The following is a 26,848-nucleotide window of genomic DNA, read 5'->3' on the forward strand; positions in this document are numbered from 1 at the left end:
CTCATGTCGTCATCTTCTCTGCACCCCCAACCCCTCCCCTCTATCTTACTCATTCCTACTCATGCACCCTAAAATCCTCATCTGGTCTAGTATTGTTGCTACACACCAGCAGATTGTCAATATATAAAAAAAAAGCTGACAAAATCTGCACTAAAAATCAACCCAACACTGAAAGGGAAATACAAAAAGCTCTGTGCACAGCTTTTACTATCGTCCCCCTCAGCTTTCGTCTGCTGTGGGTTTGTGCCTGCTGAGGCATATGCACTCTGTCACTACAACAACCACAACAAACATAACAGGCATGGAATCTAATCCCAGCCGGCACATCCATTTCCCACACACACGCTCGAACACATGCATCTACTCAGCAGCTTCAAGATCCAAGTTAAATCTCACCTGCAGAACACCTGTGCCTGTCCAACACTTCAGTCACTCCAGACTGTCCATCAGGTGCAGAAAATCCACAGCGCATTTTTCTTTTTTTTTTGTTTGCCCGTCTCTCCCCCCCTCTGCTTCTCTCACAAACCTCCCTCTTCCTCACTCAGTCCCTCTCTTTCCCTGTCTCGCTCTACAATTGCACATGCGGCGGAAACTCTTTTTATTTAATTCATTACAACATCAGCCGATTAACTCCTTCACAGATGGGCTGCTGGGTCCTTGTGGTGCTGGTTAGTTGGTCAGTGGACAGCTGCGCTTCCTTCTATGAATGAGGTGACAAGGAATCCTGGAGTCCTTCGTTTCCTCCCTGGTGCAGCAAAAATGCCCCGTCACTTTAGGATCTGTCCGCTTTCCATGATGTCCTTACACTTATCTTTCCCTTCTGTCTTCATTATAGTCCAATTCTTCCTTCTCCACACATTCTGACCTTTGCAATGTGATATCCCTTCGTGACTTATACTGTAGTGGTTCCCATGGCAACCAGGACTCCACCTGTCGTTCACCCTCCCCTCTCTCTCTCTCTCTCTCTCTCTCTCTCTCTCTCTCGATCCCTTTCATTCTCTCTCCTCTTCACTCATGTGCTTTTGTGTCACGTCATTGCGCTTCAATATTCCCAAATTTGCATCCAGCAGCAGCGCTTAGACACAGATCACAGTACGCTCTGTGCGTAGGAGCAACTGGGAAACTAAATAAACTACACTTTAAAGGATTTGTTGTGTGCTTTGCAGGACTTTTACCAGAAATAAAAGCAGGGAAGCCCCCCCAATCTGGGTTCTTTTGTCCCTGATTTCAATATGAGTTTATCAAAACCAGAATTTTCCAATAACAAACTCCGGAATGTTATAAAATAAAAAGCAATTCAGTGTATCATGATTTTTATTGCAAATTTAGACCAGGTGGAAATGGTAACCAACTTGAATTTTGCAGCAGCACACCAGGAAGGATTGACAGACCAGGAAACAAAATAATTTGAACATTTGATTTTGGGAAACCCATATGCATTTTTTAAGCTGTTTTATGTAAAAAAAAAAAAAAAAAAAAAAAGGTACTAAGGATGTCAAATTGGTCTATTGTTTTTAAATTACAAATAATTCTTACAGCTGTTTGAAATGGAAAGAGAAACAAATCATTCACTTCAAGTAATGCAGTATTTTAGGGTATTTTATAAGGCAGAAAATAGAAATAATGCAACTGCAGTTGCATGGAATATTCAGCAAGTTTGAATAGACAAAAGCACATAGACTAAAGGGCTGATCAGATTATAAATAGGTTTCTAAGTGCATAAATTGGAAAATTCCCCTGGGATTTAGCTTATTCAGAAAGGGATTTTATTTTAATCTTTCTATCTGTGTTTTTATCAATTCTCAATTTATGTCACTCTGTGAAAGTCACAGTAAAAGAACTATCTGTTATGGTGAGAATCATGGCAAGTTTTTCCAACGTAGTTTTTTCATACCATCAGTTGCTTAGAAAGGCTTGTTGGAACACACTATATTTTGGATTTCAAAGTGGAAAACTAATTGTTAGAATAAAATTAATTTCCAGAAAACTAAGTAAAGCGTTCCTTTAGGAGTATGCTTTAAACTAGTGTTGCGCCAATGACATTTTTTGGCCCCGATACCCGATACCTGGCTGAGCAGTATCAGCCGATACCATACCGATACCATCTGTTTAAAATTGATGTGTGTGTGTATACCTGAAGAACTGCATGCTACTTGGATGTAAATTAATTGCCATCATGGCTTTGTCAAGCTGCTGCCTACCTCTGTGAAGCAGGAAAAAGGACTAATACAAAGTGAATCCAGGAGAACTTTTCATTGCCTACCTGGAATGGGCGACAACAGTTGAATAAACTTTTGGCTCTCAAAATGGTATCGGTGCCCTATTTGTTGGTACTCGCCGATACCGATACCACCATTTTAGTGCTGGATCGGGGCCGTGCCCGATACTGGTATCGGCATAGGTACAACACTACTTAAAACTAAAGGTATTTTTAATAATGCTACAGTTTTATTCTCTGCAGCTCGTTCTACTATGACACTGAGCAGAGGTCTCCAAAGTGTAGCAGACCAAATCAGATTCAGAAAAACAATAACAAGAAGATTTGTTTAGTAAGGGAATCTCATACACTTAATCTGAAAATGTGTTAATCGGAATCCTGATATGACACTTGGTATTCAAACCAGGCATGTCTACTAAAAAAGCTTAGCGTCCCACTTCAAGCCTGTTTAGTGTTTTTAAGAAGGGGCTATTCTTAGACTTTATTCATTAACAGAAATAAAGCTGACACAAGTGTTGCCAAAATCATTGGAATAAATACTTCTGTCTTCTATATCACAATATTAAAACAATATCTCAGGGTCTCAGAAAAAAATGCAGTTTTTAAATAAAAACACATCATTACCTGTTCTCGAGCAGATCTTTCTGAGGAGCCCCTCATGCTGGCATGGGAGGGTGAGGGTGAGGGGGGGTTGTGGTGGGGGCTGTGGTGAGGATGCTGCAGCTGCTGCTGCTGTTGCTGCTGCTGTTGGTATTTACTTTTCAGGTGATCCATGAAGGCGTCCCTCTTCCTTTCCATGTCAGCCTTGTGCAGGTTAGTCAGGGCCTCCAGGCTTTGTGCCGCGCTGACGGTGTGGCGGTGCTCCGACGTGTGTACCAAGCCGACATTGGAGAAGCGCCGGCCACTGTTCCCCAGCGTCCTGTACTCTCGTGGATACTCCAAGTCATCTGTAGAGATCAAGTGACTGCCGCCACGCTCAGGATCTAAGTGATGAGGATGCAGGAAGGAAAAAGGGATAAAAAAGGGAAGAGAAGGTAAGAGAGAGGAGGAAGGAGGGAGTATGTAAGGAAAGGAAGAAAATTGCCACCAAAGTCCGCATCAGGAAACAATTTAGGGTGGGGAAATACATACACAGAGCAGGCACATATAGGTAACACAAGAGAAGCAGAGGGAAGCAGAGTTGAAAACGGCACAGGGGGACAGGAGAGAGAAAAAGAGAGAGAAATGTGATGGGATGTTCACCAATTTGCCACCAGGACAGAGCAGTTCCTTGCAGAACTATTGATTTCAAGTTCTAAGGGGGAAGAAAAATGAGAAAAGTGAAGTGCTTTTGCAATAGATCAAAGGCAAGGAGTCCAACTGATCTGTTTTGGAGGTTATTCGGTTCTGATATGCCTGTTTGTATTTAAGTAGCTTTCATTTTTTACTTAGGAAACAGGCAAAGTGACATTTTCTGATATTAAATTGATTGAAAGTCAGGTGGGAACGCGCAGGAACAGATACATAATTTCTATCATTACTCTGTCTAACTTTCCTCACCAACTTCTGCCCATCATTCCATCCATCACTTGTCACCCACTGACACTTTCTTTACATGTTCTCGCTATCTCTCTGTTCCTTCTGTCCATTTTAAGGACTCCCATCACTCTGTCAGCACATGGTCTTTTTATCAGGGCTCCATCTGACAGACTATACAGCCAAAGGTGGAAGGCAGACAGGAAGAGAACAAAGACGGGCGGAAGGAGATGGTTACGCATAAAATATGTGATTGGAATAACAATGAACTGAGGATGGGACAAAGGAGCAGGAAGCCATTCGCCGGTGAGTTACCTTGCTTAGGATAACAGGCCCCAGCGTTGGCTAAAAGAGAAACATGGGAAGGGTTAATTTGTGTGTTTGTGCACAATTGTGCAAGCAAACACATCAGGTTCATTTCAAATGACAAGCTGAAAAGAGCTATCAAGGCATGATAGCACCTTTTCTGGATTAAAAGAGGGTAATGCATTATATATGCATCATAATGGATGCAAACAATTTCACATATGCAATGGTTGGATATGGATGCTGTCTTCCAATAACCTGCTGCAATGAAGAACCATGAATATACATTTTCTCAGGAAAATCAAACTCCAAATTACAATCCATTCTGTAGTTCTGGTTAAATTATAAGTGTAAATTAAGTTAAAAAGCTGACCACCTGCACATGAAATACTCATCAGCAATAATAGGATGAGCTGAATGTGCGAGCAGCAGAGAGACTTCTTCAGGCAGAGGGTACAATTAGAGTGTGAAAGAACAGCAAGGAAAGGAGGAAGTTTTCCACACAGAGGATAAGCTGTCACACAGCGGGAGGCTGTAAGGAGGGCAGGTCTGTGATAACTCTAGTAATGCAGAAATCAAACAGGGCACTCATTTTGAACCCACTTCTCACTTTATTCATGCTCCAGGAGTTATCGCACTTAAGGGTGATCCTCACTTTTAACACTCTGGCCTTACATCCTTCACATTATGAAGTGCTGATAAACTGAGCAGGAGTGAGACGGGATGGAATGACCTCCTGGCTAACAGAATTAGCATTGAGTTCTCCTCTGCTCTGCAAGGCTGCCGGTCATATTCATCTAAACCCCCGCTTAGAGTTCCCTCCTATCTGGTTTACACTTCATTAGACTGGAGCTTATTGTGCATCAGCTAACAAGGACCTCACTCAAGGGTCTGATTACAACACGGAGAAAAAATGTGGCTGTGTGTTATGGCCTGTTAATGTGCCTGAGCGTCCGCAGCATGGCAGTAAAAATGCTTAGAAGGCAAAATGCTGCAAGCACTATGAACTGTTTGGTTTCATCTCTCAGATTCTGCCTCTGTAGATATGCAGAGGGTTTAGTTCTGCTTTATACCAGCTTACAACTAGATCAAACATTGCTGGATAGTGGGGCAGGAAATTTGAAAAACATCACTGCAATACATTACCAATGATAACATAGGGTTCCAGTTTGTTTGTTTAATAGGAGATCTCTGCACCTGCACTATCAGTTTCAGCCTTGCTGTGGAAGAAAAAACTCAACCTTTCAGGACTTATCAATAATACGGTGCATGCAATGATGAGTTTCTGTGGAGATTGTAAAGTATTATTATGTATTTTAACCTGGCCCAAAGCTCCGTTTACATATTTAATAGTACAGTCTGGAGAAATGTTTTTGTGTAATAAATGTAAGTGAATCTTTGCTTTTGATTAGTTGATTTTTATGATTATAAAGCCCCAAAAAAATTATATTTATTTTAGTCCTCGCTCTTTTGAAGAGCTAAACTCTAAACTGGACTGTGACTGCATCACATTATTTTGCACAACTGATGTGGCGGAAACTTTTACAATCCTTTTAAATAAGACACAACTCAATTTTATACTGCTTTTTGCAACATATTTATTTTGCACTGCATTGAACCTTTCTATATTAATGCCCTTTTGCACCATTATTATTTAAACTGGATTTCGTTTTTCCTATAGTGTTTACATGATGATCACTGCTGAACTTTAAATGGTAATGTTAATTTCACTGTTATAAGTTGTAAGCAACGTAATTTAATTTTGTATACACTCGGTGTATACAAAATGACAATAAATTTTGTCTAAGTCTTTTTACTTCTTAAAATCATTTTTTAAATTTAAGCAGAACTTTCCTTTCAAAGGACATAAGACACATTTTGTGTTTGCAGCCTGGATGACTCAAAATTGCCCCTTGACAACCAGCATCCAGACTCTGCCTAATTTGGAGTTAGGTGTGCTTCTCCCATGTTGGGACACCAGCACATACTGAGCATTTTGATATTGGGTCCATATTATAACACTGCATTTTTCACCATTGAGGAAGCAAACAGTTTTACTAGTCAGCTCAGATTTGTGAAGATGGCCTCTGATTTATTCAACTCTGCCTTTGTTAATTAATAACTTCCCATCTTCAAAGTAAGAATGTGACTCATCATGTTCATGTCAATTTGTGGGACTGAAGAATAAAACAAGAATCTGACAATGAAAAAAAAACTGAATAATATATAAGGTCTTATTCAAGGATTAACGTGACTGGTTTGAAATTTTGAGTTTTGTTTGTGTTTAAGGTTCAAGTCTGCCAATATTGTACATGCAATTATTGAGAACCCCTGGAAGTTAGTCAGACCATTATGTTTCTTTATTCCATTTTACTCTGCAGGAGTTTGTCTAAGCCTCAGGGAAATAACAGTAACAGCAGAACAGTATTCATGTTCATATTTCTGCAAAGCATTCATTACAGAGCTGTGCAAAAAAAGCTCTTGTGCCAAAATACAGGATGGAACAATAACTTTGCAAACACTAAGCACAAACAATCAACTCTGTTTTAATAAAAGGATGTATTTCTTTAGGAAAATTGTTTTGGTTTTCAACCCTAAAACCTTTCAAACTCCGCTCTTGGGAGACAAACTCCAACACTGTATGGCAAAGCTATATCTTAAAAGCAGCAGAAGTAAACATTGTGTGGGATGGGATGTAAGAAAAGCAAATAGAAATGGTTATTGCTTTTGTAATTTCAATATTCACAATGAATATATTTCTACATAAGCTGGGAGTCATAAACCCTGACAGGCCAAACAATGTGTGAGAGCCCACACAATGGTGAGATAATTTAAGGCATACTGTAATGTAAAGCAGTTTGGTTTGAAAAGAAAACAAAACACTTTATTGAAAGATGGGAACATCTGCTCAAACGTCTGGATCCAAAACTTGCTTAATGTGGACACTCATTGAATAAGGGAATGTTGCAGCCCTTTCTTGATGCACTGAATAAATTAGTGACAGAATGAAAAGGGAGCCGGCAATCTAAACAGATAAGAACGATGACTCCAGCCAGTAAGGCTTAGCTGCACTGAAAGATCAAGGAATGATCTCTGGCCCAGTCAAAAGATTTTATCTGCTTTGACAAGAGCAAGTAGAAATGGGCACTAAAAAATTACAGAAGAAAAATGTGCAAAATTACAATCTTAAAAAGATGGATTCTAAAAGGCACAAGAAAACATAGTTTACAGAGGATCTAAACTGTGATTGAAAACATCCCCCCTATAAACCTATTTAATTAGCAAATAAGTTGCCACTGATTTTATTGCACTTGTTTAGATTTTTCTTCTCCAAACTACCCTCCCTTAAACTTTTCACTGTTTAAGTCACCAGTTTGCACCGCCTTCAGTTGGTTATTTATGCATACAGCTTGTGACACGAACTGTTCACCAGCCCACCCACAATAACTATCAACATGCACAGTCCAATTCAATAAGAAAAAAAAAAAAAAATTTTTTTCCAACCTCACTCTCAATGCTGTCAGGTAACAGGACTTTAAAGTCAGAATTCAAGGAATTGCTTCTCATTTTATGCAGACTCATACAGTATGGAGAATCAGAGAAAGTGGTTTGGCTGCTTTGATGGATTTGGAAGCAGCAGGAACGGCAGCCTTATATTTTGAGGGTGTAATACGAGTGGGTCAGAACAAAGTGGAGTCAAGAGACTTCATGTCTCAGAGTGTGACAAGAGAGCCGCAGGCTGCAGCTCTGGATACTGTGCTTCAGTAGTATAATCTAGTTTCACAGGTTTTTTTAAACATTCAGATCACCCCTAAAGGGATAATGTCTAAATATTGTTAGAAAGAAGGAACATATTTCTTATACCTGTAAGCAAGGCAACTGTTTGAGATCTCCGGGTAACTTTCTCTGCAGCTCAGCCTTTTCATTGTTATTATGTATTGATTTTTCATAAACGGCTCCATGTTTTGTCATGTTATAACCAAAAACTGCACTGCTTTGTGGTAGGTATTTTTTGTAAGACTAACACAAGATTGTTAATAAAAATAGAAAGGATAAATGGTTTCTTAATATTTTTATGAACAACAACAACAAAAAAATCCATGCATTCCTTATCCACCTAACTTGATGTATCATCTGGAATTTCCTGCTATATCCTAAAAAACAGCATCACGATGACCAGGTAATACAACAAAACCTTAAGGATTAAGTTGCAGAGAAAGTTTAGACTAAGGAATGTATACTAAAGGTATACTAAAGCCCAAATTTATCCATACAGCTGCTCGATTTAGGTTTGAAATAATTTTCATGCAATCAAGAAGTCTGCTTCTAATAGAAATTGAGCAAGGAATCAATGAAGCATTTTAAAAGTAGCAATAAAAACATGCGGCCATGTTTTTGTATCTAAAATTCATTACAATGTCAGAAATTCTCAAAAATCAATGGAAAATTCATTATCAGTATTACAATAATAAAACCCTTCTGATGTTTATCAGTGGTGACAGGCTTAACATTTTGATTTCAGAAGGCCTCCTTACCATCACCCTAATCATTAGCTCTCCCTACAGATTCAGGATCAGCTTCAAATCTGGAGTCTAGCTGGGCCATTTTGCTCCACAATTTTCTTTCTTTTTTTTGTTTTTACATTTTTATCCAGGTTTTAACATCACAAGGGGGCACCACCCCACCCATTACCCCAAAAGTGAAGAGAGCATGACACAAAATTAAACCACTAAAACATGGCTGTAAATCCAAACAGAAGAACCAGGCAAGGAGGGCATTAATTAGATAAGCTGCAAGATGAGGTGGAAAACAAGTTTAGTTTTTTTAGCAGAAAGAGAGCAGCTGTCTTAAGTTGGTATGCTGATAAATACAACTAAATCCTTGGAAACTCTGAGAAAATCAAAAGTTATAAAGTGCAGCAGAACTTCACTGGGCATTCCTGCTCTAACAATCTGCAAGCCCTAAACCTACAGCAGAGGCAATTAGGAGGTTTCTATCAAGGCTATCTCCTTTTTTTTTTTTTTTTACTGAGCCAAGCAAATGAGATTCCTAACATTAATTATACAAAATAAATATTTAATGTACTATAAAAACTATGATAGTAGAGAGAAGTTTAAAATATGTTATTAGGTTTTTGGTAACTTTTGATCCTAAATAAACTATAGATTTTTTTTAAATATTTGATTTACACAAATACAGAATAAGAAGACAAAAAAAGATCACTTATGTCAAAAAATAAAAATGAAGTTAAATCAACAATAAACATTTTTTTAACTAAATATAAACTTTTTACCATCTCTTCAATAATCAAAGATAATGTAAATCCTCTAACTTCACATCCATCAAATAATTAGAGATATTTGCCCTTTGATCTAGGCAAATTAAAGAATTGATTTATGAGCGTCAATACTCATCATAGAATTTATTCATGTACCGTTTTTGTTTTATAAAAAACTTATAAGGCAGTTTATATGGAATTAATATGCTGTAAAGCAAGTCACATAGCGAGATAAAAGCCTAAATTTTAATCAAATATGTCCTTTATTTTGCACAGTGTTTTTAATTTTGAATTTGGTTCAGTTACAGGAGCAACCTAATGAAGTTGGTTAGGTAAACTTGAATCATACCCTTCAGGTTCGTTTTTGCAGAAAGCTAAGAAGGAAGAAGTGACTCCTCTCTAAACCTGATTTGCTGCAAGGCATGAACCGCTCCTTGTGGACTCCTGGCTGAGACAGCATGCGGGGCAAAGAGACTGAGGCGGGAATACCCAATTGGATAGAAAAATCAGCAAAGTGCAATTGAGGCTCTTCTGTTAATGCTAAAGGCAAAAGGAAATGAGTTAAACTGGAATCTTTTTGCACTCATCACTACAGTATGGGTTCTATTGGGGACAGTTAAAACATTATTAGAAGAATGCAAAAAAGACTGAACAAAGCTTTCTAACAACAGAGTGGACTGAAGCAGGTACTGCTTTGGATCATATAAGCTACAAAACAACAGTTCTATGCATTAAAAATGTTATCAGTGAAACACTAAGAATGGATTAAATTCTAACAACTATTTTAAAAAGGCCACTGTTGCAAACAGATAATACAAATTACCATGAACTGCAAAATGTTGGATGTTTAGTGAAACAGTAAGCAGTAAAAATTTGTTCTCAGTCAGTTCTTGCAACTCTTGAGCCATTCTAGAAGACATGGCAAACATTTTGAGCTGTTCCACTATTTTATCCAAAATAATTAAGTTTCTTCTTGCCAATTCGTAGTTCATTCTTAGGCATTGTAACCGAATGCTAATGTATTTATTTAAATTCCTTCAGTATGTGTCTTCAGCTCAGTCAAGGGTTCCTAAAGCTATGTTTTGTCTCAGCATGAAGGAATACCTCCCCTGAATGAGAGTGCTAATCCTGAGTAGGGATGTCATGCTCACATGGTAGGAAAATGTTTCTCATCTTTCACCATCAGCATCTGCCTCGAGTTTGTATCATCCATGAACAAATGCACCATCATTCTTCTTCTGCTTCTTTTTTAAGCAGCTATTTCCTAGCTATCAACAGCTGTTGTTGATGATACATACTGATTCCCAACAATTGTAAAGCATTTTTAATAGTTTATTGTAAATTGTTATGAATTCTTGACAAGCCAAAGCTCATTATTTATCTTTGTCAATCCTATCTGTGTTGCAACATCTTAGGGTCACAAAACATACCTAAAAATCAGAAACATTACAAGTATTCTCATGAAATGAGCAGTCCCTGGGAACTTGTCTTATGTGTGTGGAATAGCTGCATTAGGTCGATAGATGTGATGGCAGCTGAGTCACAAACCATAGCCTCAGTATGTGTATAACTGTGTTGGACATCACAATTTCCCCTGTGGGGAAAAATAAAGTATTATCTATCTTTCTGTTCACCTCTGCTTTTACTGCAACAAAACTACCGGTCGTCCTTGTAACCTTTTATAGCTAAAGGAAAAACATTAAGAAAACTAACTGCGGTTATTCTTGCAGAGTTCAAGAGGTGCAACAGAGGATATCTGTATTGTAGTAGTATAGGTTAATCCTTACAAGTGAACAAATACTGATCATATGGATAGCAAAGCTTGTACTGTACAGCAACTGCATGGCTCTCTAACTGAAACAACATTGTTAAAGATGTTTGCTTTTGCACAAGCCTAGCAAAACTATTCAGAACTGTTGAAGTGTGTTTGATTTTTTCCCAGAATAGACAGCTCAAATAAATAAAGGGAACACATAAACAACACAATATAACTTCAGTTGAATCAAACTGTCCACTTAGAAAGCAACACTGATTGATGATCAATTTCCCATGCTGTTGTGCAAATGGAATACACAACAGGTGGAAATGATTGCCAATTAGTAAGACACACCCAATAAAGGACTGGTTCTGCAGATGGGGACCACAGACCACTTATCAGTGCCTATCCTTTCAGGCTGATGTTTTAAAAACTTTGGAATGTTGGTAGTGCTTTCACACTCGTGGTAGCATGAGACAGACTCTACAACCCACACAAGTAGCTCAGGCTCAACCAGGGTGGTACATCAATGGGAGCTGTGATACAAAGGTTTGCTGTGACTGTCAGCATAGGGACCAGAGGCTGGATGCTTTGTAGGGTCATCCAGGCAGGTGGAGGCCATACACCATACCAAACCTCATTTTGACCGTTTAAGGACATTACATCAACCTTGAATCAGCCTGCAGTTAGTTTTTCCAATTTTTTTGTGTGTGTTTGATTCCAAATCTAGGCGTCCATTCATTAAAGGTATAGTGGAGGATGTTCTTTTTCTAGGTGGACCATTAAATAAGTGGTCCTCCTAATTCTCAGTCATTCTGGTTATATGTTTACGTAAAGCCGTCCCCAGTTAGCTATCCTCTCCTGTGCATGTGCACTTTCAGTTGTATATATGTGAGCTACGATCTTAGCCAGTCATTGAAGCTCACCTTTCTCACAGCGGTTCTTTGAAAATGGCTGGAGAAAAAAGGTATGAGAAGAAGGTATGAGAAGAAGAGAAAGGCTTCAGGAGAGAAAGAAGACCAGAGGGTTTTTAAGAGATTCTTTCACGCGACGGCGTACACTGAAAGCCCAGGTCGGGCCTCCGACTGATGCGTGCTTTGCAAAGTTTCTACTCGACAGGTAAAGTTAGGCATGCTATTTGGAGAAATCCATTTTACATCACTGCTAGTAAAACGTGTAGAAAGGGGCTCGTGCATGCTCTCACACACGTATAAAAGCTGTTTCCCCCTGGAGGAGGTACAGGGTTGTGCATGTGCATTTTCTTTAAGTGGATAGAGGGTCTTTGAAAAAATTTTCAAAAATCATCCACAATACCTTTAATAAATTTGATTCCCATTGTATATTGTGTGATTTTGTTGTCAGTATATTCAGCTTTACAAAGAACAAAGTATTCAAAGAGAATAACAAATTTTTTCAAATCTAGGACGTGTTAATTGAGCGTTTCCTTTATTGTTTGAGCAGTTTAAATCACACCTTACTGTGATCATTACAGGTCAGATTATGCTTGTCCGAGAAAGCATCTAAATTTCTTCATATGGTGATGGTCTGTTGGGTCCATTTGTTTTACTTTGTGTACTCAAATTTGATGTGATGTTGCAACTTTTTAAGGACAGGAAGGGGCTTTTTTTCATTCGCAGTCAAAACTGTTGTTTACAGACTTTTTTATTTAACTGAACTGATCTTAAAAATCCTCCTTTTTGAACTTTTTTTCTTTTCTGCCACTTGTGTTTGATTTACACTTAAAATAGAAAAGCTATGGGGTAATAAGAATAAAAGAACATGTGCAATTTTCCCTCCTGCTATACCAGAAGTTAAGAGCAAGGGAAAGTAAAGGCTGCCAGTTAGAAATCAGGAGAAGGTCAGCATGGGTTTCATAAGCTGCTCCATGTAATTACAAACTAGGACAATCAAAAGCCTTCAAACACGGCAGCATAGAATAAAACAGATAGCTTGTACGCCTGTACTTTTCCTTTATTTTTAAAATGCAATAGAAATGCAATTTAACTTTTAACCTCTCTTGTATTCACAGCCTTTTTTTTCTGCTATCAAACCGAACCTGCTCACGGTTTTTCTTTTCTCAGTGTACACATGATTTAGACAGCCAACAGTTAATGGGGATCCATTTACAAATCTGTTTCTAAACAAAACTCAACACACCTACAATTACGGTGAGCTATGGTGCAATCGAAAATGCGTTTTGGGTCATCTACCGATGTGTGTAGTCAACTGGAGAAGAGATGCAAGAGATGATGACAGGAATTGAGAAACAGGTGGTGGTAGCTGCATGATACACCCACTAGTTTCATTTCCAGTTGTGATAATAAGCTGAACAGTAAAGGGTGAGAACACCTTCATATATTCCTATGACACGGCATCATATAGAGACAAGCAGATGTTACAGAGGTAAGAGCTGATGGATGAATGCTAGCAGCATGGGATCTGTAAGCTTTTCCTCACTGTAGAGGTACTTCATCGATCTGCACTTCAATGTCAAAATAAACCTCTAAAACCCATCAGATGCAGAACTGACCGATACCCATGGATTCCTCAGTTAAACACTCATTAAACACTAAAGAAATAATAGCTGAATATGACTACATCCCATTTAGCCACTGTAGAAATTATCACATTTGTTAGATTTTTCCGACTAAAAAGATGTTGGCTTTACTCAGCAGCGTACAATAGTCCTTATTATTCATTAAAGAGATCATTAAAAAAATCAAATGAAATATTCATTAACATAACTAATAAAAAAAACAGATATCATTTTAATCTGAATATTAGATTAGGAATTCATTTTTAATAATAATATTTTTTTATCCCTGATTTACATTCCAGCTTCAAACTGACTGAAATATTAACCTTAGGTTAATTCAAACTGGACATTTGAAAGATTTAAGTAAAAAATTCCTTTACTACTAATATGCTTTGTCTATGCGCTGCGCCTTTACCAAACAACATTTGAAATTAGAAAAAAATATATTTTTGCATCCCTGATCCCTAAAGTACAGTTTCTAAAGATGTATTAAACTAAAATAAAGAGAAAATATCGAATCAGTCATAGAACAGCCTCAACAAAATGGGACATTAACAAGGTTAAACACAGGAATCGAAATAGTTCGGCATAGCATTATTTTTTTAATATCCTGGTGTTTAAAATCTCCTTTTGGCTGATCTCACTTATGAAAAAATATCTGAATACAGAGTTAGGGAGAAAAAGGCATAATGCTGTAGATTACTAAAGTTTTAAAACCCTAAAATTTCTCTTTATCTGATTTAAGTGCATTTACAGTCTTAATTCCTTCCAACTGCATTCTTGGTGTGTTATAGAAGTGCAGCTCTATTATATCTCCTCTATGCTGAGTAAACTACAGCATAACAAGAAACAACAATAACAGGTTTCAGACTGCAGGGATTTTGATAGCTTTACACTCAATTATTTCAAATCAACCAGAGTCACTTGAAACCAAAACTAGGATTGTTGACTTGTCAGATTCCTCCAGAGTGTTTTCTATCAAACAGTTACAGAGACAGATATTTAGAGAGAGCCAAACATACACAACACTGCTGAGCCGGTGATGAAAAAGCAACAAAACGAAACATAAAAGGAAGATTTTACAGCCGGGGAAACGATATCACCAGTTGTACCATCCACCTGCCGTTCCTTGTTTAAAAATAACAACTATGGGGAATTAGAGCATGCTAGACCTATAGTTTATTTTAGAATACTAAATACATTTTAAAATCTATTTATTCTTAATCAAGAATCTTGTTTTCTGTGGAAATGATAAGGAAGAGTAGGTCTAAATGAGGCTCTGAGGTCAAACTCGAAATGTGATTTTCCCCTAAATAATAACTGCAAAATCAAGTAGCTTACTATTGTAATAAAATAATCACAGCAAATGTTATATATATAGTGCTGTGGTCAACAACACGAAAAAAGAAGATAAGAATCACTGAGTTTGCAGCTACAACTCTCAGATATGGATGTAAAGAAAAGTTCACTAATCATAGAGAAACCAAGAAGACTACTAGCGACTGTCACACGCAAATGCTTAAAATATCTTTTTATAGACAATGTGAACTATCAACACCTTAAAAAAGGAGGTATCACACACAATTTTAAATCTGCTTCTCAGAGGGTAAAAAGCAGAAAATTCCATTTTAACTGCTTTAAATGCTCCAAGGTTGGCAATTTTGTAGATTCATTATCTTATAAACCCACTTCTGTCAATGCTTTCAAAGAGAGAAAAGCAGTGGGGCTGCAAGGTAATCTATTTTTCTGTTTGCTTTTGAACCGATGAAGGCGTTTCAGAACCAAAGTAATGCTCTTAACAAGATTGCCATTATTAAAATATCTTTTTAGAGGAATGTAAACCCGATTTGTGCTGCTACTCTGTGATGTGAGCCTGAGGTTTAATGATGATGGGCAAATTTGCACTAAATCCTGTCATCCCTGCTGCTAACTGAGCTGTTTGCCTGTTAAGGTTACCTGTATATTAGGGCACATTTACTGAGCTGACTCAGACATACAAATTAATTGCTGCCTCTCTCAGCCCAGACCTGCTCTGAAGCACCTAGGTGCCAATCTCACCTCTGCACAGGCAACAGGCTAACCTAACTAGTAATCTCAGATACACACATTTATTGTCAGATTAATCAGGCTTGGCCAATGCTTTTCAATCAAATTGGTGAATTATATATCCTGCTGAGATTCATTAAATCCTTGCATGGGCTGATTAGATGAGAACAGATGCAGGCAGTAGTGATGGAGAGGTGCCTGAACACATGGGTAATGTCAGGGATGGGACAAATTCAGCAACAGGAGTGAAACAGAAACAAATGTTCAAGCAGTGACAGTGAGACTAGCAATTAGCTGGATTCATTCAGCAGTTATATGATTTGTGAATTCCATTGTGTAGAATCGAATATTAAACTCAAATGCTGGGCTGGATAGTTGCCATTTAAACACAACTTAACGGACTGTAGATGGTAATGACCTCCCATTCAGCTGCCTATTTAGCTGCTTTTAGTGCAGGGTTCAGCTGGTGGCAATGTGATAGGATGGAAATTCAACAGCAGCAAAAACTAAATGCTGTATTTAACAGAACCTATGAATAAGAAATAGCCTTGAGATTTTTTTGCTGTTTTTTAAGACAGGTTTTTATTTATAGCCTTTTACCTGAAAAGCTCACCATGCATTATCATAAAAGTGCTAAATTTCCTCAGATTGTAAGAACGACAGAAGCCATGTTGATTGAAATTATCTTGATTGTGTAATTGGACTGTTCTAACCACATTTTTAAAATTGTATAATCAATTGTATCTTAAAAAAAAACTTGCAACAAAAAAAAGAAATCAATCAAAACAACTGGCAATTATCTAAACAAAGACTGGCAATGCTCCTGAGCACAGATTTGTTGCCTTAGCAACAAGTCAGCTGTTAAACAAAGCTGTTTGCAGCCAACACTAGCCTCCAAATGTGCATCCATAGACAAACTTCAACAACAAGCATATAGATCAGGGATGCAAAAGCATCATTCGGTGGGAGACGGAGTCAGTGACAGATGTGGAACAAGCAGGACATCTTAGATTACAAGTTGTTGTGTCAACTTAGCATCCACAGATCTGGGTTTGATGCAGATCATCATTTGTCAAAGCTGCGAGCTGCATGCCTTGCTGTCGACCGGCTTAAGAAAAGATAAATGGAAAAATCAAAGCAGAGGGTTGTTTTCATGTGTTGCTAACCTCTTTCTTTCATCACAAAATATGACTTTATCTTTTGTATTTAAATGGCATCTGAAGACAGTAAAATAACCAACGCCATGTTGATATACGTTTGTAGCAAAAGGGAAAACTGCCTTATTTGAGAAGGAATCTCGCCTTTTTTGCCTTGCTTGGTGTGATCTCAATATGTGTAGTGAGATAAACGGCACACAGCAGTCCCTTGTGGGGAGTAAGTGTAACAGCTCAATTCGTCAGCCACAGAGGATACAGTATCCCCTCTGGACTGCAACACCAGCCTCAGATCTTACTCTATCTTCTACACCCTGTCTGCTAATAACCTGAAGCCCCCTGGTGCTCAAATATCCCCATTCTATGTAGGTTACCCTTCCTTAGGCTACTGCAGGGAATTGTAATCATCCACAGCAAATATACCCTAAAAAAGGAAATGTTTAATTTAACACTCAACAAGCTTTAGCTGGTTTAATGAGGATCTGATAGATGTTTCCAGGAAAGAAGGTGTTGATTTTGTAAAATTAAACTTCTCTTCCTGATTTCACTATACGTTTGCTGAAGAAATAAAATTACTCAGATCAATATCTTTGTACTCTTTATGCAAGCCACATGTAAGCTCCTGTTTCCTTTTATTCTTCACATATCCCTTGATTTTTAGCGAATACTACCATAAATTTCTCTCTATTGTTTCTCCTGCTCTGTGTTTGCTTTTCTTTCTCTGGTCCCAATGGTTCTGCGTGTGCTTCAGGGCGCCTCATTTCAGTGTGCATAGAGAGGAGGAAGGGGTGTGGCAGGAGTGCAGATGGTGTGGGGTTCTCCTGTGATATGAAAGCGGGGGGGTTCTCAGCTGGTATAACGAAGAGGAGGAGATGACGAGCTCGATGTTAACAAGCTGTCACTCAGAGCACAAACACAGCACCCACTGCAACAACTGAAACAACAAATACAAACCCATGAAGAGACTGATCAACAACAACCAACAAGGCATGCAATGCTGCTGCACCTACAGAGCAACACACAGTCAGCTCTGGACCAAAAGCATTAACAGTATAAATGTACCAAATAAAAAATATATAATTTGAATATTCCCCCTTTTCTCTGAGTGGGTCATCTGTTAACCCTATAATGCCAAATGTATCATATTTGATACATACGGTTTCTGAAATGTTTTGCATCTGACACCTTTTGCATAATTTAATGGTAAAAACTTTGCTCAAAATCCTATTGTACACAATCAGATATACCTGATAACAGCCAGTAGAAGACTACACAAAGAATAATCTTCACTTATCGCATAGTAATAGATTATTAATATCAAAAATGTATTTCTGTTTTTTTGTTTTTACATATTTTGTTAAAAGGGCAAATAAGGAATTCAAACCAAAAAATAATAATTTTATGTTTTGTTTTATTCTTGGATCAGGCTTTAAAGGGTTAAGGTGGAACTAATATCTTATAAATTAACACATAGCTTCATTTTTTTTAAATTTCTTTAGAAAGTGAAATACTTTACGTCTTTATTTCTTAAAATCTAAAAGCTTACAGTTAAACGGAACATTTAAATGTAGTTGTTCATATAATTAAAATTCATAAAATTAAAAAAAATACATATTTTAAGCATATATTTAAGGGTTTTGCAATGTATGTTCATTGCACTCAATGTATTAACTATTTATTCATTAGTTTTGCTTTGAGGTGATCAGCCTGTGGTTCTGCTGAGACATAATAGAAGCACAGGTTGCTTTCATAGCAGGCTTCAGGTCATCTGCATTGTTGGTTGTGTTGTTTCTAATCTTCTTCTTGGCAGAACCTTTATGTTTCTCGATGGGGTTCAGGCCGGGCCAGTTTTGCGGTTCATCAGGCACAATAACTCAGTGGTCTTTGAACAAGCTTTAGTGCCTTTGGCTGACTGGGCAGGTGCCATGCTGCACAGAAATACAAAATCAGGATCTTTATAAAGTTTGCCAGCAGAAGGGCATGAATGCTCTAAAATGTCCTGGTAGATGGCTGCCATTACTTCAGAAAAGACAGTGGGCCAACACAAGAAAATTGCATTGCACCCCAAATAATCACTGACTGGAAACTTCACCCTCAGCTTCTAGCAATTAGCCTTTTGGCTTTTACTCCAATCTCAAGGACATGGATTTCCAAATGAAAATTTTATTTAATTTAAAAAGGACCTTTGGATAAAAAAGAAAAATCTTTTCAGGTAATTTTGTCATTGCTCGAGGTATGATAGTAATCTCTGTTTTTCACCCAATCCTGGTTCTTGATGCAGTGACTCCAGCCTCCACCAGAAGCGTGTTTTAGTAAAAATAAACCCTGTTCCAGTACCCTACCTTCTCCTTCATATGCATTGTTTTAAGCTGGCACCTAGGGTACAGTCTGTACAGATGCTAGCTAACGACAGCATACAGTTGTAAGGACAGAAAATACAGCAGTCATGCGCTTGTCTCTATATGGGCTCCATTGGCAGAATGTTGGCTCACATAAAATTAAACGATGCATAAGCCTCCCATGGGCTTCCATGGAGTTGTGGAGATGTTTGTGTGTTTTGGCTCATAAACACTGAGAAACGGTGAGTAAATCCTACTTAATTGATCGTATTTACTGCATTGTTGCTCTTACTTATTTGGCTGTTTATGCTGCATTCAGGAACAACTCAGAGCACAGAGTTTTTGATCTCTCATTCAGGAAAAAACAAAACAAAAAATTAAATGTTAAATTTCGTCTCAAAGTTCTTTTTGTTTGCTTTTTTCTCACTCGATACGATTTAGTGCCACATTATATTTTTAGAAATGTCCTCGACTTGCATTCTTATTCAAATCACACCCACCAGAAAGCTACTTCATGCACTCACAGACTGAATATCGAAGCTTTTGAAGCCCAAGCAGAATGTCTTTTTAGGGGCTTAGATACTTAGAACACACAAGCGTTTAATATAAATAGAGACGTCAGGAAATGTCTTTCTTGGTGATTGTTCCTCCCTTTCTTCACGCCACCTGTTGGGTGAATGACATTCGAATTTGACAGTTGTTAAATGTTCTGCTCCGGAGCCCCAGAGCACTTGGCAGAGCGGCCCATCACTAATCCAGCGAGCACAAGCCTTGACTTACAACTAGCTGAAACAGTGAGAGAGAGAAAAAGAAAAAAAAGAGAGGCAACGATTTGAAAAGCACACAAACATGCAGAGATGAGTATACAGGTGGACAAACTGGAGTCTGGGATTATTACAGGGATGTGTGAAGAGAGAATTAAGAACTTAATAAGGATTGGTCTAAAAGTAGGCCAGTATGAAAAGCGAAGTTGTTGAAAAAAAAATGTATAAAACAAAAGAAAGAGGCACTGAGGCTGAAGGACTGCATGAGTGATTTGGGGGGTGGGGGGGTTACAAGGTTTCCTCTGAATCCATTTGTCTCCCAGAGACTCATTAGTGTTTGCGAGAGGGCGTCAGGTTATAAATAGGCTGGGTAGCGCCTGTTTGACAGGTGGGATTCTAGAACTTGACGGCGGGAAATTAATCTCACACGAAAACTCCCAGAGGATGTAAAAAGAGACAAAACAGTCGGATATCCCGATAATAGGCGCGATGCATTTTAAAAGGTCGGCAGCTCCCATCAAAAGTCACTTTGATTGCCGTCACAGCATTTATCTCATCTAAAATCCCAAACAAGCCCTGATTAAGTAATTTTAGGTTGTTTTTAAGGCAATGGGGGAATATGGATCCCAAACAGCTACTGTATGTGATCCCAGACATCAAACTGTAACAAAGATGTTCAGAAATGATGTAAACAAACCATTGCAGGAGAATGTTTATTTTTCTATACCGCTGAGAAAATATGTTTAAAAAAATGAATAGCTTTTATTGTAACAAGATGGGGCTGCTCAGTGGCGCAGTGGGTAGCAAGATATTTCCGGGTTCGATTCCCGGTCTGGGGTCTTTCTGCATGTTCTCCCTGAGCATACGTGGGTTTTCTCCGGGTACACCGACTTCCTCCCACAATCCAATAACATGACTGTTAGCTTAATTCTCCTTGGGTGTGAGTGTGTGCGTGAATGATTGTTTTTCCTGTTTGTCTCTGTGTTTCCCTGGACTGACGACCTGTCTTGCCCATTGACAGCTGGAGATAGGCACCAGCATCCCTCGCGACCAAACTTGGGATTAAGCGTGTCAGAAAATGGATGCATGTGACAAGATGGACTTTGGATAAATATTTAAGAAGAGCTGTCCGTCGTTGGGTAATTGCAGTTGCTGGAGTTCTATCACTGTCTTTTAAAAGACAATGATTTTTTTTTTTTTTTTTAAAGTCCTGGTTTCAGAAAATTGAACACTTTGGATTTCTATGTTATCATCAACGCAGATACAGGTGTATCTCAGCTAATCACAGTAAGAATTTCACTGAGACGCTTAAATATTTCAAAAATTAATTTCTAGAAGGAGCAGAGTTATAAATGAATGACTGTTTATGTAGAGCATTTATTTGATAGAAATTGCCTTCAACACAATTAAAACACAATATAAACAACCATATATATCTCAGAAATGACAGCTTTGATTAATTGAGTCCAATTAACTGAGATTTGTATGATAGGAATTGTGCAATTTAACCTTCAGAAATATAGAGGACATTATTTAGTTGGCCACTGTCCAGTAGACAGTAAATGATTCTGTCTAAAGAGAGACTAAGCCACAAAAGGTTATTGTTAAAGTATCAGCTGTTTTGAGTGTTATATCCAAACATATTACTGTAAATAATAAATTGAGTCCAAGAAAGAAGTGTGCTACGAAAGTAAAGCTACACCAGAGGAGGCCGCCTTGGGAGAATAGTAAAGCCAGAGCTGTCAAAGGGTTTTGGGGTAGATTTACCTTGCAGTGCTTAAGGATCGTCCATCCAGTACATAAACTACATCTGTTACAGTTCTTGTACTGAGACAAACATGATCCAGAGACAAGTTCAGATCTTGCAAAGAAGAAAATATTCTTCCTTTTGGGCATTAATGTTCCAACATTTGGAGAAAGAATGGACAGACATCCAGTGTAAAGCTTCCACTGTCAGTGATGATTTGAGGAGCAATAAAATCAACTGGTTTTGCTCCACTGTGTTTTAAGAGGTTTAAAGGCAGTGCAGTGCATCAGGAAATTAGAACACTATGCTTCCCTCTGGTAACCAGCAATATGTAGACCTTCTCCAGCAGGACTTGGCATCTTCCCACACTACCAAAATGATCGATACCTAATTTAAAACCTTGGTGTCACTCCTATTGATTGACCAGAAAATGTGCCTGACTTACACCTGTGGACGTTATTGTTGTTACCTCTCATTTACTGAAAGAAAAAAAACAAACAATGGTAAAGGAAATAACTTCAATCTGACAAAAATCAAGAATAAATAAAAATTCTATGAAAATGAAGGAATGAAAGCGAGACATTACTTTTAACCATGCTTCAACAAAACGATTAAAAATATATAAATTCAAAATAATGTCCATAAATATATGAAGCAACATCAGGAAGAAGATGAGAGTGACCAGGCCTGTCTAAGAAAAAGCAGCAGACCGATCATTCCATGCTTCAATGATGCAGTGATTTAAAGGGCCATTCAATATTATAAACATCTAAAAACTTTTAGATTTAGAAATCCTTTTTTATTTGGATTACGTCATATAAGAAAATACCGGTTAAAGAGAATCTTGTATTTTATTAGCATTAAGTTATAAACACTGGAAGAAAAGCTCTACCTATTTCATTCTAATTGTAATTAATGTAATGTTAAAATTGCATCCACTGTCATTAAAATCATAGAATCTACCTGGAAACACCCTGTCTACATCCACAGATAGCCCTTCCAGCAGCTACACTACTGATCTTGTGAATTCGCCCACCCAGCAGCAGTTACTGAAATACTCAAACCATTTAACGTTTAAGAAATTCAGTCTGGCTCTGATCCTCAGCAGAGATCCTTTAAAAAACCCTACGTCTGACCCCAGTCTAACCCAAGTGCCTTTGGCTCTGCTAGACGGTGGGTGATCATCCAGACATAAAGCTGTAGCTGAGCCCAGGGAACGACTAAAGGAGGCTTAGAGTTATAGCTCAATCAGAGGCTGGATACACCTGCAAGCTGCTAACCCACAGCACCTTTCAAAGAGCTGTGATCAAATATTTATGGTTCCTGTGACCATTATAAGCACAGGATGATCTGACTGGTACAGCTGTAGATGAAGCTACTATAGATCTGTAACAGTTAAAGGACAAAACTGATGTTTTTTTTTTGTCCTGAGTCTAATAAGTTTACTTACTGTATCCTATGACCACATCCTGGTTTTCTATGCTGTGTTTTCAACTTTCACGTAAACCTTTCATGGTATATAAAAGTTGTTGTGTTTTTGTTTTTTTTCTTTTTCTACTGACCAATATTCTGATTTTTTATTTCAACCTTGACCATTCCCCTAATTTTGTAATTATTATTGTTATTACTACGTCTCCAGCATTGAATCTGAGCAAAAATGATTTGAAAATTTTGTAATATGTGATACATATTAAACCCTGACCTAATGAGGCCAGAAAGGGTATGAAATGATTGTTAGTTTTCTGCAATTAATAAAGAAAGATAAAGCATTAAATGCAATTAAACTAAAAAATCCTGTTATTTATCAGAGCGTCTGATCGAAGCATTAGAAAAATATATTAATAAAACATTTCCCAAGCTTTTGTTTTATTACTTGTTACATTTAATTATTACATCTGCATAAAATGCAACTAATTTTATTCATACCCATTTAATTAATATTCTTCTTTTTCCGAAAGGCCAAGACTAAAGAATTTAGTTGCTAAAACAAATATAAATAGTTAGATATTCACATTAGAAATAGATTAGGTTCAATATTTTCACTATATCCACTTTCATGTTTTCTTATAGGTGGCCACTAAAATGAATCCAAATAATTGATGCACTTTAACTACAGGTCATGAAATAAGCTATCATTTAAACTTCAAAGTTTATTCCTAATTATATTTTTTTGTATGTTGTTTGTGCTGCCAACAAACTGCCCTAGTGTTGGTAATAGCAGGATTTAAGCATTGATTCCAGAAATAATACAAAACTGGATTTAAAAAAAAATAAGAGAGTAGAGGGAATATGTTAACAGAACTATTCCCAAACTAAGCGCCCAGAATAAACATGAACTCAGTTTGAACCAATAGTAATTTATTCCTTGAAAAGACTCTGAGATTTTTATCCTCAGTGTGTGCTCACTGTTTGAAATAGCATGTAATCCTTATTAAAAGTTTAAAAAAACAATCCACTGGACTTAGAAACCAAGTCCAGTGGATTGTTTTTAAACGTTTACGGAATGATATGACCTAGATGACTAGGAATCTTCATCAGCATTTCTTAAAATATTACGTTTTTATCTGTAGTGGTCAAACATCTAGAAAAAAAAAAAACATCACATGGAAATTAATCACATAAAAAAGAACAGAAAAGATGACAGTTAAACTATCACATCAAAGAATGCCTTTCCTGGATTAAAAGAAGATTAATTTGACATATTTTTAGCCTTTAAGGATTTTGACTAGTTTTCTTTAATTATAAGGATTTTTTAAAAAACAATCAGAATTTTAATTACTGAGGCAATCTTATCAGATTCCTCACAAATGCAAATGATGAGTCAAACATGTTATCTAAATTCTTCCATTCAAATATGGATCACATTTTAAACAAACTCAGAACTACAAAGATTAACATTTGGGCACTGTTTTTGAACCCAGCCTGTTTATACTCAAATTATAGCAGAAATCCTTGAACATCCAGGTTAAGTGACCGGAAATGACCTTCGGCTGGCAGGAAAAGTCATTATAGTTTCTTCCTGAACATCATCAATACGTGATCACTCTGAGGAATAACAGAAAAAAGCTTCCTGTGCCTGGATAAGTTAAGAGACGCTTGTTTTATAAGAAGTAACACTGCTGTGTTGTGTTAAATTATCACTCGTCCTTAAAAGTGTTCTTCATGTGATATTGGGAGTAGTGCATCCATTTGTAAGAGCATCATCCATACACGTATATCGAAGAGCAGCAGTGCAGGTAAAACAATTTCTCTAGAAAATTGCCACTGCTGATAGATTCTAAAAATAACCTGAAAACTGGTGGAGAGAGCAGAACCCCGCAGAGAGAGAGAGCTACTGTAAAGCCAGAGGTCGAGCCTTCGTGTCATGTCAACGTGACTGCCAAGGAAAAAGGAAAATATATCAAAGAGAAACCTCACTTTGAGGGTAAGATGGAGCTCTAAGAAATCCTGCCAAAAACCCTTCATCATCTCCTCTCCTATTCCTCTCCACAAGCAGTGTCACCCTTAGATTTCATGTTTTCTTCAATTTGATTTTTACAAGAAAGGTTCCTAAAAAATCCAAGCAGCATTTCAACCATGCCTGGAGAAAGACAGGGGCCAGCAGAGCTGCTACTGTTAAAGTGAATCACTGTTAATGTACTTTGGATGAGTGCGTACTCATTCATCCTCTGCACCACTGAGTTAACCATTAGCTATTGTTAAGAATCTAAAGTGGAAACCAGCTATGTGACTAACTATTTAGGCCAAGGTAAATGCTTTAATTACACTGGCTCCTGCAAGCACTGTGATGATTGGATAACTCTACATTTTAGTCTTTCACATTTTTTAAATGATTAAGATAATGCAGTCTACAGGAAGGCACCTTTTACCATGTAAACTAACACAGGATAAATCTTTCATATGTGAATATGTAGTATTATGCAAATGTTTTGTATTTGCTTACCATCTTTTATGTAAAATTTTAATTCTGATAAATTTGTCTGGTAATGTTATAGCACAGAGTTGTGGCTGTTTTTTTAAACATATGATGTTAATTCCTTACACATAGGTACAAAAAAACTGACCAAAGGTGAGTGAGGGGCAGGTGAAAATGAGCAGCAACTAAAAAAGATGGTCCAATGACAAGAATGGTGCAAAAGATACATACGAAAAAATGCTAAAGAAAAATCACTTTTAAAAAAACTACAATCACAGGCATCAATCATAGAAAACTGAAACTGAAAATTCTCAAAAATAGCAAGTTAAGATCAAAAACCCCACAAAACCAGATACACAGGCTTTATTTTACTGTACCAACAGTATACAGCAGTGGCATATTTATGTACAGTAGGTAAATATATATAGCAGTCATATCTGACTTGGTGGATGATTCCCTCTAGTCTCTGACATTTACACTCCAAGGGAAAGTATCCTAAAATGAAAGACAGCCCCACTTACTGAATGCAGACAGATTTTCCTTGTAGATCCTTCTACCGTATTCTAGCAGTACCGGTTTTTGTCAGAAGTATAAAAGCAAATACCATTTATTTTTATATCAGAGCTCAACAACAATTTACATTGAAGCATTACTGACAAAGTTGTGTCAGAGCATCCTAAAGCTAAGCTTGTAAACACCTCAACAGTTTATGGCTAAACTTGGAGGGATTAAAAAATAAATTAATTTGATTGACAAGTTAGTAGTTTAAAAGATTAATGATTTTGGTTGCTTGTACTCCTAATTGTACTATTTGTGGGTTCTATATGGCGTCTTCTGTCATAGTACATTTTGTGTCAAATGTGCAGAAATTAATATTTATAACATCGATTTTTGGATCTACTTATAATTATTTGTTTAAAATAAAATAAAAAACTTCATAAATAATATCAAACAGCTTTAGCTCCATTAGTTGCTTTGATTAGATCAGGGATAAAATCACTTATGAGCGCCTGTCTCCACATGGATCGCCTGGAGTTGGTTGCTCTACTCCCAAACAGTGACATTCCAACCAACTCACGTTACTATGTCATCACTTAGGAGGAGCATCAGAACACGGTACAAGGTTGATTCCTGTTGCCTTTTCAACTTTGAGAAAGTCACAGTGCTATAGGTGATATGAAAGACCAAACAACGGTATCAGTGCCATCAGATCAGGCTAGTACCCCCATTTGCTCCAGAGCTGCTCTGATGAAGGGGGACCCATCAACCAGCT

The 26,848-nt window shown here is 37.4% G+C and overlaps 1 protein-coding gene across 2 annotated transcripts in view; it reads right to left on the reverse strand.

Moving 5' to 3' along the window:
• Window positions 1-26,848, reverse strand: part of LOC107091792 (SRC kinase signaling inhibitor 1-like) — a 77,484-nt gene that overhangs the window by 48,201 nt on the left and 2,435 nt on the right. The window contains exons 2-3 of one of the 2 annotated variants that reach the window (XM_015385947.1): window positions 4,049-4,078; window positions 2,843-3,201 (exon numbers count right to left, since the gene is read on the reverse strand). In XM_015385947.1, the coding sequence (XP_015241433.1) occupies window positions 2,843-3,201; window positions 4,049-4,078 (389 nt within the window). Of the gene's footprint in view, window positions 1-2,842; window positions 3,202-4,048; window positions 4,143-26,848 lie in introns of those variants that run through there. The other variant, XM_015385948.1, reaches the window with a different exon arrangement.

Source organism: Cyprinodon variegatus, unplaced genomic scaffold, assembly GCF_000732505.1.
Source record: "Cyprinodon variegatus isolate N-32 unplaced genomic scaffold, C_variegatus-1.0 Scaffold352, whole genome shotgun sequence".
Classification (NCBI taxonomy): Eukaryota; Metazoa; Chordata; class Actinopteri; order Cyprinodontiformes; family Cyprinodontidae; genus Cyprinodon; species Cyprinodon variegatus.